Genomic DNA, 12,186 nt, shown 5'->3' on the forward strand with positions numbered 1-12,186 from the left:
GTTCCAACGGACTCTTTTGATACTGATACCTAGAATATAAATAAACATAAATGAACTGAGTCCTTCTCAATAGGAAGAGTTTTTATCACTAACACACACACACACGTACAGATGTGCACACACACACACACACACACACACACACACACACACACACACACACACACACACACACATGTACAGATGTGTGCGCACACACACACACACACACACACACACACACACACACACACACACACACACATAGGCATGCAAACACACACGAACACATGGATAGGCACACAGACATGCAGAGCCAGGCATGCAAACACACACAGATACACATACAGACAGACAGACAGACAGACAGACAGACAGACACACACGCACACACGCATGCAAACACACACAGGCATGCAAACACACACAAATACATAGATAGGCACACAGACATGCAGACCCAGGCATGCAAACACACACAGATACACATACAGACAGACAGACAGACACACACACACACAGGCATGCAAACACACACAAACACATGGATAGGCACACAGACATGCAGACCAGGCACGCAAACACAGACAGACAGACAGACTCGTGCAAAGACACACACACACACACACACACACACACACACACACACACACACACACATAGTGCCTGTGTGTGTATGCATGCCGGTGTCTGCATTCCTGTGTGTGTCTGTTTGTTTTCCTATGTATAGGTTTGTGTGCATGTGTGTTTGTCTGTATGTCTGTGTGTGCGACTGTGTGTGTATCTGTGTATAAGTTTGTATGCCTGTGCCTGTATGACTGTTGGTGTCTCAGTAAACACAGATATGCAAACACACAGACATGCACAAATGCACTCAAACACACACAGGCACACAGGGTATAGGCAACATAAGCAGCTAAATGACTGGGAAGCGGCACACGAATTTTTTTTTTGTTGTTGTTGTTTTTTTGGCGGAACTGCGCTCTCTTGCGACCGTTTGCGCTCTTACAACCATATATATATATATATAAAGTAAAATGATTTCTGTTACTTAACATAATTTTTGTGCTGCTCGATAATCGAACGGATTAAAATATATTGCGAATAAAATAAAATTGACATCATTAAAAAAAAAAGATTCGACTACATGTTATGTTAGACTAATTTTACACACTTTCTGCATCATGATTATATTACCATACCATACATATTTGTTTTGCCATTTATGTGCATTTAAATTATCCTTTCTTAAAAAATAATAAAAAATTTACAAAACTCATTTCTAATCCTGTTCATCTTTAAGTCTGCCACCACCAGCTCTGCCTTCCTTCCATCTTTTGTCAGTGCCAGTATCTCATTGAAGGTCTCACCAGCATCTAATAAATGTACCCTTTCCCTCTTTCAGATACCCTTTTATCCCCCTTCCACTCTTCTCCACCCAATTCAATTAAATTCAATTAAATAAATTTTTATTTGTATTGCACTTTTAACAATGAACATTGTCTCAAAGCAGCTTTACACATATAATGTGGTGATAAAGAATGAATAAGATGTTCTTTATAAGTGTAAGTTTGTCCTTGATGAACAAGCAGGTGGCGACTGTGGCGAGGAAAATCTCCCCGAGATGGCATAAGAAAGAAACCTTGAGAGGAACCAGACTCATGAGGAAACCCATCCTCATCTGGGTTGCAATGAATGTCAATTTATTGCAGATATATGATGTTGCAGGGTACAGTGATGGTGATCAGAGGAAAACTGTAGTCCTGAGTCAGTGTAGCAGACTGTTGACATTAACTGCAGTCCAAATCCATCCTCAAAGCTCCTGTTTTTACTCCGGAATTCCATGGAACCACCCAAGGCGTTGATGAGAAACCATCCACAGCTGCACAGAGTGGCCTCCAGTCGAAGAGGACACTATCCAGTGGCAGGCCTGGACGAAGTGGAAAGATCCAAACCCACTCTATCCTGCCACCTTTCTTTCACTTCTCTAACACACTCTCCCTTACCGTGCACAATTGACCCCAGGTACTTAATGACTGGTATTCAAGAAGTGATATAATAGAAGTTTATAATTTCCCAGAGATGGAAAGTAACCAATTATATTTTCTTACGTTTTCTGTAATTGAGTAGATTTTTTTGTACTTCTACTTTTTAAAGTAGTTTTTGAAATCTGCATTTTACTTTTACTTAAGTATGTTTGGTATGAAATATTGTACTTAACTACATTTAAAATCATTTCTGTTTCTAAATAATAAAAAAAATACAACAGGAAAAATATCTTACCTCAGAAACTACTGCACTAATTGATTAATGGTCGGAGAACAAACACGCTGAACTCACAAGAGAGAGGATGGATGGACAAGATGGACACCAGTGATGCAGACTGAGCTGAAAGCGAAAGGAATCGAATCAAATGTTGTTCAATGTGTGCGCTCGCTGTCTGAATTCTGAATCTGTATTTGCGATTGCTCTCATTATCCTAAAATGACATTATAAAAATAGTTTTGGACTGTAGTGTATTTTATTCAATTAAAATTCTTTATTTAATAAAAAAAAGTTTGTCCTTCTTGAAGTACACAAGAATCTCCTACCCCACATCCCTGCTAAGTACATTTTAAATAACTTACTTTTAACTTTTGCCTGAGTACATTTTTACACCAATATCTTTACTTGTATTTGGTAAAAATTTAATTGAAGTAACAGTAACTTTTACTTGAGTTGTTGATGTTATTACTTATTCCACCTCTGTATTTTTCTACTTTGCTGGCTCACATCTACAAATATATTACAATATGCGGCCTTTATTTTGTTTCCTTTGTTGTGTTATAATGTTTTAGCAAGATGCATCATGTTTCAACATCTCCATCAACCTCATCTCACTTTGCTCCCAAGTAATCCAGACTCTTCAACCACTGCATCTCAACTTCACACTTTGTCTACCTCAACTTTGACTGAGCACCTCAGAAGCCACCACTGATACTCTACCTGCTGCTGAGAGGTTCCTAAGTTCTGTCTTTTCCCCTGTTTCTAAATCCAATAACCCACCACCTCTGGCTTCTGTAGACCGACCTCCCTTGTTTAAAAAAGTAAGGGCTGAATCTATCTAAAAATTCAGGTCTAAAAAAAAAGAAAGGATGAATTTGTCTAAAAAATAAGTTCACCCACAAGGACCTTATCAGGTCAAAAGGGATTTCATTTATCGTAAAGGAAACGATGGAAAAAGTTGCAATCATCATTTTATTCTGTTTTAAACAATGGTAAGAAGTTAAAAAGGAGGAAACAATTTTTTTATATTGCTTTTGTTGCAATAAACCCTTCTCAGGATTTCAATCTGATTTCTGAACGATTGAATGATCAGAAGGTTTCATCGGTTTTGAAATCTATAAAAATGGCTCAGAACATCCAGCAAAATGTGAAGGCATAGAAAGAACTGGAGATTCACTTCGAGCAGTGCCAGATAGCTGAGAAACAATCTAAAGCACTTACTGAGACAGAGAGAAGAAAGTGTTGTAAATTACTGAAGAGTATAGTGGAAATAATCCATCTCCAGCTGAGAGAAATACAGCTCTGAGAGGGTCCACAGATGCACGTTCCCACCCAAATAATGGCAACTTTTAGAAAGAAGTGGAGCTTATTGTCAGGATCTGTGGGGTTTCTGGCTAGTTTTCTGACTTTTTTTTTTTTCTTGTGTTCGCATGTTTCCTGTTATTTTAATACTCACACTGTCTATACTGTTCCACATTGTCTGTATTGTCTTGTATAGTCTGTTTTTGTCTTGTCTTGTCTGTTTTGTCTCGTATAGTCCAAGCTGAATGTATAGTTTTGATTTAGGTCTGTACTTTGAGAGTCACTAACAGCTGGAACCAAATTCCTTGTGTGTGACAACTCACTTGGCCAATAAACCTGATTCTGGTTCTGATTCAGATTTTTCTTTCCACTAGATGTCGCCAGAGAGTTCCAGAGGATATTTTGTATTTTTCTTTCTTGTATTGTTGACTGATTTTTTTCTGCCTTTTGGGAATTTTTTTGGACCGTGAGTTTTTACAATTTTGTATTTTTATTTTTGACATTTCTGAGTGTGTCTCTGTATTTGGGTTCAAACACCTCTCTGTTACAGGCTGCTCTCAAACCAATCGACCCTGATTTGAGCCTCGACCCTGACACATATGGTCGAGTTCAATCCTGTCATAAAGCAACATATAGATTGTTGCTTAATGAAAGTGTTGTGTTCAGGCTGGATCGCTGGCAATAAACCACAGAGCACATGCAGCACATATTTTCAACTAGGTAGGGGCCCGATGCTGCATAAAGCTCCAAAGATACAGTTATACTCGTTATTTTGGTTACTTGCAGAAGATATTCACACTGTTCTCATCTTCCACCAATAGTCTTGAAAAACCATGTCAAGATCACACTAAAGTCATGGTCAAAGACCAGGTGGGAGAGTCGTGTAAATAGCATAGAAGCGATTAGATATCAGGCCCTGCAGGTAAGAGAAGCCCTACTCAAGGTTGAAGAAAAATCAGCAGATCCTGCCATCTACACACTTTCCTTTGAAAAGTTTCCTTTGAAAAAAATTCATATTTTTCTCTTTGTTTTGGCCTTCCGTCCACACTGAGCCAGTGTTTTTAGTCAATCAAATTCAATGAAATTCGCATTCCTGTGTGGACTCGGAAAAGCCAGGCTTTTGAAAACAGTGGACACAACATGCAGTTTTTAGATGAAGGTTTTTTTAATTGAAAACCCTCCAATGTGGGTTTTCAATTTTTTCCCACGCTTTGAACCCCGTGGCTTAAACAATGAAGCGGCTAATTTATGGATTTTTTCCTGGGTTTTTCCCGGTTTCACAAACTTCAAGCCAACAAAATGAGACCCATAACATTAGACCAATAAAATTGGTGAACGGGTTCTGGTGAACCAATGAAACTCTTTATATTAAATCAGATGCGCTCCCACTGAATCGGGCCGCACCACATCATAAATATGGATGATGTTCCTCTGACGTTTGACCTGCCGCTCACTCGGACTGTCTACAGGAAATGTGAATCATTCGTCACGCTGAAAACAACCGGGCATGAAAAAACACACTGTTCTGAGCTGCACGACATCGGGAGAAAAGCTTCACCGATGGTGATTTTTAAACGCACGACGATGCCAAAAGAGAAATTGGCAAAAGAAAGGAGGAAGACAGTGAACAATGACTTTCTTGGTAGGCTACTGTTTAGATACAAGCTGTGTAACAGACACTGTCTTTCGTTAAAGCCTGTGTAAAGTTCATTAGTTTCAGTGTAGACTTAATTATGTTCAAAATAAAAATCTTTGTTAAATTCAGTGGGTGCTTATATATGGGTGCGCTTTATAGTCCGTAAATTACAGTAGTTTTGGATTTGTTTTCCCTCAATAATAAAAACCTTCATTTAAAAACTGCATGTTGTGTTCACGTGTGTTATCTTTTACTAATATTTAAATTAGTTTGATCATCTGAATCATTGAAGTGTGACAGACATGCAAAAAAGATGGGGGCAAACACTTTTTTCACACCACTGTGTATATATATATATATATATATATATATATATACATACAGTGCAATCTCGATACTCAGGCCCCTCGCGAGTAACAAGAAATTGCGAGGTTTTGACTCCCTCCTTTTGATGGTTTCTTTTTCAAGGGGATTTGTACTGTACTGTAAACTCAACAAAAGTTGTGAATTACTTGTCATAAATGCCATAAATTTACTGCTTTAAATGATTAATACAACAATAAAATGGGTTTAATCATAGTCCCAGCAGTAACAGTTTAGTAGTTCTGGGATTCCTCTTCTTCAGCTGGAGCTAGAGGTAACACGGTTTCCTCTTCAACAAATTGATATTGTGGTGGTAATGGTTCCTCTTCAACAGTTGTATCTAGAAGTGGTGCTGGTTCTTCTTCAACAGCTGGAACTAGAGGTAACACTGTTTTCTCTTCAACAAATTGATATTGAGGTGGTGCTGGTTCCTCTTCAACAGTTGTATCTAGAAGTGGTGCTGGTTCTTCTTCAACAGCTGGAACTAGAGGTAACACTGTTTTCTCTTCAACAAATTGATATTGAGGTGGTGCTGGTTCCTCTTCAACAGTTCTATCTTGAAGTGATGCTGGTTCTTCTTCAACAGCTGGAACTAGAGGTAACACTGTTTTCTCTTCAACAAATTGATATTGAGGTGGTGCTGGTTCCTCTTCAACAGTTCTATCTTGAAGTGATGCTGGTTCTTCTTCAACAGCTGGAGCTAGAGGTAACACTGTTTTCTCTTCAACAAATTGATAGTGAGGTGGAAATGGTTCCTCTTCAACAAATAGATATTGAGGTGGTAATGGTTCCTCTTTAACAGTTGTATCTAGAAGTGGTGCTGGTTCCTCTTCAACAGCTGGAGCTAGAGGTAACACTGTTTTCTCTTCAACAAATGGATATTGAGGTGGAAATGGTTCCTCTTCAACAAATAGATATTGAGGTGGTGCTGGTTCCTCTTCAACAGTTCCATCTTGAGGTGGTGCTGGTTCCTCTTCAACAGCTGGAACTAGAGGTAACACTGTTTTCTCTTCAACAAATGGATATTGAGGTGGAAATGGTTCCTCTTCAACAGTTCTATCTTGAAGTGGTGCTGGTTCCTCTTCAACAGTTCTATCTTGAAGTGGTGCTGGTTCCTCTTCAACAGTTCTATCTTCAGGTGGTGTTTGTTCCTGTTCAAATTTTTTAGTTGTCTTAACCTTCCTTTTTGGTATTATACCCTGATTCTGAGTCTGTAACACACATATACACACAGCTGTTAACACACTACAATGTGTCTTGTTTCACTCAGATCATGATCGATGCTAGCAGGAGGCTTTTGATGTAACTAGCTAGAGGGGGTTTTCAAACCTTTTGCAGCCAGAGACCCTTTTACCTGCAATATTTAACTTCAATAACAATTCATTTTAATGTGTAAAGCTTGGGTTGCTAATGTTCTAAATGATCTTCACCTGCACCCTCTCTGTCCTCTGCACATTACTGTGGACAGGGGCATTCTGGTGACCTTTTTGCCGCTGAGCCACATCCACAAAAACTTTCTTTTCGCCCCACACAGTGTCATTTATCTCCTCCTTAGCCTTCATGGCATCCTCAGCAGATGAAAATCGCACAAAGCCGTACCCCATGGAGCGGCCATTCTGCATAATGACCTGTAGGAGACAGTGAGAAGATTCTTTAGGACACACTACACAGTCAGCAAAGGGGAAACATACAAAGGTAATTGTGGAAAGAAAAAAAGTTGTAAGGATTATTAGTGACCTTTGTTCCAGTGACGGTTCCAAATTTGGAAAATTCCTTATGCAGGAACTCCTCATTTATATGCTCATCCAGGTTCTTTAAGTAGAGGTCAAGGCCCTCTCTCTGGAGCAGAGAAGACAAAGTCAGAATCCTGTGTTTGTGTGTGTATATGTGTGTGCTTGTGTGTGTGTGTGTGTGTGTGTGTGTGTGTTTACCTGCTTTTTGCTGAAGTCCTGGGTGCGGCGGCTTTTTGGGGAAGTCCTGGGTGCCTCAGCTTCACGTTCCTCATGAGATTTAAAGTGCTCAACGGAGCTGTAACACAACAGAGACACTGCTCTTAGACACTTCTGTACATCTTTATGCCCACACAACCAAAATGACCACCTGATGTTATATGACCAAAATATGACCAAACCCACCCTTTCTAGCAATAGCTTACATTTTATGGTTGTTAAAAACTTTGCCGTCGAGTTCCTCCTTTGCCAAATTCGCCACTTCTTGAGACTCAAATTGGACGTAGCCGTACCCTTTTGGCCCTTTTTTGTAAGTGACAAACTTCGGAAAAGACACATATCATGTCAGTACACACAATTTATATCAAACTGATTTAATAAAAAAACTTATTAAGAACACACTAATCGTGCAATATAGATGCAATACAGATCCAAACAGCTCAAAGCACAAACCTTGCATGACAGGACTTTTCCAAAAACTGAGAAGAAGTCAAAAAGTGCCGTGCTGTTAGTCATTGACAAATCTAAATTTTTGATGAATAAGTTTCCAACGCCCCTCTTCCTCAAGGTGGAATCCTTCTGACACCACATGACTCTCATGGGCTTTCCAATAAGGATTTTATTATTGAGTGTCGCCAGTGCACGCTCAGCTGAAGAAACAAAATTCATTACTGGTCATTCATTTTAGTAAAAAAGACTGTGTAAATTCGATTTAGAATTACTTGTTACAGACTGGTAGGAAAGATGATAAAAAGGTTTTGGTAGCCTATGAAGGGAATCCCACCTTTTATTAAAGAATTTATTTTTAGAAAATAAACTACAATGCCTTCCCGTGGGCTCACCACCTGCAGGAGGGACCGTAAGGGACGGTGCTGTGAGGATTGGGCAGCAGTCGGAGGCGGGGGCCTGCTTAGACTGCTGCCCCCGCGACCCGAATTACGGATAAGCGGGAGAAAATGAATGAATGAATGAAACTACAATGTGGTATTTCCTGAAGAAAATATGAGTGGTGTTTGACGGTCCAAAACTCTGCACGGTGGGGGTTCAGTCACCTTTGTGAGATTCGAGACGTGATTCTTCTCAGTAAAGCAAGCATCTCGATACATCACATCGAGTTTGCTGTTTTCTGAGAGGGGCGTCATTTGATGTCACTGACTTGCCGTTCATTCAACTCCCCTCACTGTGCATATCTCCCTCTCACATTTTGACATGGAAGGTTCTCGCCATGTGTTGTCACACGGCTTCAATACGACACCGGTGAGGTTTGAGGTGCCACACGTTCAGGTCGGCGTGAGTTTAGCGATCAGATGCACATGGCGTTCAACTCCCCTCGCTCTGCTTAATCTTTTGACATGTCACATGCCCATGTCTGTGCATATTTGTTTTTTAGTATATTTGTATATAGTATATATTCATGGGGGCGTGGCTTCACATGATCGCACTATATTGATGTGATCTCACTATACTGACGTAGTTTTGTGACCTGTCCAGTTGGTTACCGTTTCTGCTATCCTGTACATTGAGTATGGGATAATTGCATCCCTCTGATGCATTTCCCTCCACCAAGCTGTTTATGTGTGAATCCTAGCTGTTTTCTAATTATTTTCTATCGAGTGATTAATTGCCCCTTACCCATAATTCGTGGGGTATTGCGGAACGCGAGGTGTATTGGCATTAAAATGTGTATACAAGTTTTAAAAAAGTAGGCTATAAAATGTATCAAATCCAGAAATAGTTTATTATGTTTGGTTTGGTTTGAATTACCTTCGGGTTGCTTGTAAAAGTTGACATATGCATAGCCAAGTGAAACATGAGTTTTCCAGCATCTGCAGACGTGGACGGAGTGAATTTGGCCTGCAGGACTGAATTTCTGCACCAACATGGATTCTGTTACTTCAGGATGTAGATTACCAACGTACAGTGTTGACATTTTAAAATCCATTTCACCTAAAAAATATAACAAATTGATTCCTCAGTGGTGAAGAGAAGCAAAAATAGCAAACCTACCATTTGAAACAGACAAACATCAGTATGAGTGCACTACTATCACTTTTCCACTTATAAAAAAAAAAATTTATGGAGAAAGATTATCCGCTGTGGCGACCCCTAATGGGAGCAGCCGGAAGAAGAAGATGGTGTTTTCTAAAATGATTATTCAGTATTTTTCTGAATAAATAAAGGACATCGTGAATTACAATTACAAACTTACTTACAAACTTACCAGTTACTAATGTACAGCAGTAGAATAAAGCAGTAGAATAAAATGTGCTGCTTAGCAATGTTAGTTGCTGCTGCTCCTGTCGGTAGTTGATGATGAATTAATGACATTTTTTGGGTTTGCAAGAGTAGAATGTAGGGTCTATGACGTCACAACAAGAGCTCATTTGCATATTCTACATTCTGGTCCACATTACTCCCAAGGCAAGTAAAGCACAAACACAATAAACAAAAAAAACCCCACATTATTTCATAACAAATACAAAATTACCTTTTAATATCAATAATGAAAAATTATTGTGTTCTGTATGTGTACAAAACAGGCCCCATTTAAATGCTTTCAGCGATTATACAGTTTGTTTCGATTTTGGTTTTACAGTCTGTCCTTGTGATTTTGTTTTTTCACCACCAGATGGCCCTAGAGATCCTAATTAGCCTTAATGGTTTCCACCTTGGGCTTGTTAGTAGAAATGAGACAATCAAATCCTTCTGAATCACTGAGACAGTAGGGATTCTGCCGGCTTTTGCCATTACATTCCTGTAGTCAGCTACTTGCTGCTACAGTTAGATGCTAACAACAAATTAGATCAACTAAATTGTGTAATTTACAATTTGTTTTTATATATGTTGTTAGCACCAAGATAACCAAGGACTCAAGAAATGAAAAAAAGGATTCATGAATCCCGAATCATATAAATGATCGAGTCAATCCGGGATTCGCTCATCTTTACTTATTACTACTCTGTGTATAAATAGTCCCCTCCCATAATATTCTATTCTATTCTATTCTATTCTATTCTATTCTATTCTATTCTATTCGTATAAATGTTTTAACAAAGAACATTGTCTCAAAGCTTTTGTGATTTTGTCCTTTTGTTGGTCTCTTTTGCACGTCATCTTTGGATTAATAATGGATTTTTTTTCCTGTTTCTGGATTTTTGTGCCACTGATTTATTATTATAATTTTTTTTTGCACTTGTTTCCTGCTTTTTCGGATGTATTTTTCCCCTTTGTGTTTTGGTATTGATAATAAATGTCATGGATTGTACTCCGGCTTCTAGTAATTTTTTCTTCTTCTAGATTTTCTAGATTTTCTCACGCGGTAGATCCGATCCGATGTGCGCCCTTTAAACTTCACTTGAGTAAAAGTACTAAAGGATTTGCCTTCAATTGTACTTAAGTATGCAAAGTACTATTATTTATTATGACTATACTGTTCCTATTATCAATTCTGTCACAAGACTCTTTGCTTAATCAACTCAGTTTATGTGAAAAGACTAATGTTACTCTTAGTACACCAATCTATTAATAGAATGATCAAGTCAATTCAAGAAGCTTTTATTGTCATTTCAATTATATATAGCTGATGCAGTACACAGTGAAATGAGACAACGTTTCTCCGGAACCCTGGTGCTATACAAAACACCACAAAGCTACATACAGAACACAGAACTAAGGTCTAAAGTAAGTGTCCTCGCCACATAAAGTGCATCGTGTGCAACCGAATGCAGACAAAATACAGTGCAGACAGACAACACAAGCAGAAAATTCCAAAGAAATTCAGAACCAAATGAGAAAAAAAGTCTCTATCTCAGTCTCAGATCTATCATTCTGGAAAAGGTTATAAAGCCGTTTCTAAAGCTTTGGGACTCCATTCTGCTGTTTACCAAAAAATCCTGAAGGAGAATATCTGTCCATCTGTTCCTGACCTCAAGCTGAAGCGAACTTGGGTTCTGCAGCAGGACAATGATCCAAAACACAGCAGCAAGTCCACCTCTGAATGGCTGAAGAAAAACTAAATGAAGACTTTGGAGTGGCCGAGTCAAAGTCCTGACCTGAACCCTATTGTGGCTAAATTAAAAACCCTCCAATGTGGCTAAATTACAACAATTCTGCATAGATGAGTGACCAAAATTCCAGCGCTGTAACAGACTCATTGCAAGTTATCGCAAATGCTTAATTGTTGTTGCTGAGGGTGGGCAAACCAGTTATTAGGTTTAGGGGGCAAACACTTTTTCACACAGGGCCATGTAGTTTTGGATTTTTGTTTTCCCTCAATAATAAAAACCTTCATTTAAAAACTGCATGTTGTGTTCACTTGTGTTATCTTTTACTAATAATTAAATTAGTTCGATGATCGAAAACATTAGTGTGACACACATGCAAAAAAATAAGGCGGCAGACACTTTCACACCACAGTATAACAAATTGGAAAACACCATTATAAACCCCGTAGGAAAATCAGCAAGGAACCAGCTGAGAGAAAGATCCAGTTCTCGAGAAAGGTAAAGGCAAAATCTCTCCAAAACAGTACAATCAAATGACTTTAAAATAAATACACTTATAGACGGGGACACTGAATTAGAATCCCTTGAAAGAATAAGCAAACCTATAAAGAAATAATAATAATAATAATAATAATAGTAATAATAATAATGGGACATCATTGAAAATGCACTGAGGTTTGGAGTGATT

General features: G+C 38.7%; 1 protein-coding gene across 1 annotated transcript; it reads right to left on the reverse strand.

Moving 5' to 3' along the window:
* Nucleotides 1–5,718: 5,718 nt before the first annotated feature.
* LOC310739491 (uncharacterized protein) lies at nucleotides 5,719–9,790 on the reverse strand. The gene is made up of 8 exons (XM_083565414.1): nucleotides 9,716–9,790; nucleotides 9,259–9,441; nucleotides 7,948–8,144; nucleotides 7,701–7,816; nucleotides 7,477–7,573; nucleotides 7,283–7,384; nucleotides 6,976–7,173; nucleotides 5,719–6,756 (listed from the first exon to the last, which is right to left on the reverse strand). Exons 2-8 carry the CDS (start codon nucleotides 9,434–9,436, stop codon nucleotides 5,779–5,781), a joined length of 1,866 nt encoding a protein of 621 aa, XP_083421540.1. The 5' UTR covers nucleotides 9,437–9,441; nucleotides 9,716–9,790; the 3' UTR covers nucleotides 5,719–5,778.
* Between the last annotated feature and the right edge of the window lie 2,396 nt (nucleotides 9,791–12,186).

The sequence above is a fragment of the Silurus aristotelis genome (assembly GCF_946808225.1).
Source record: "Silurus aristotelis genome assembly, chromosome: 16".
Classification (NCBI taxonomy): domain Eukaryota; kingdom Metazoa; phylum Chordata; class Actinopteri; order Siluriformes; family Siluridae; genus Silurus; species Silurus aristotelis.

What these genes read in the sequence shown, in the direction of transcription:
- LOC310739491 (XM_083565414.1), bottom strand. Translation starts at nt 9,436, where the DNA reads ATGGATTTTAAAATGTCAACACTGTACGTTGGTAATCTACATCCTGAA. An exon ending in AGGACTTCAGCAAAAAGCAG is followed by an intron (nt 7,385 to 7,476) that starts GTAAACACACAC and finishes TCTCTGCTCCAG; the next exon opens with AGAGAGGGCCTTGACCTCTA. An exon ending in AGAGGACAGAGAGGGTGCAG is followed by an intron (nt 6,757 to 6,975) that starts GTGAAGATCATT and finishes TGTGTGTTACAG; the next exon opens with ACTCAGAATCAGGGTATAAT.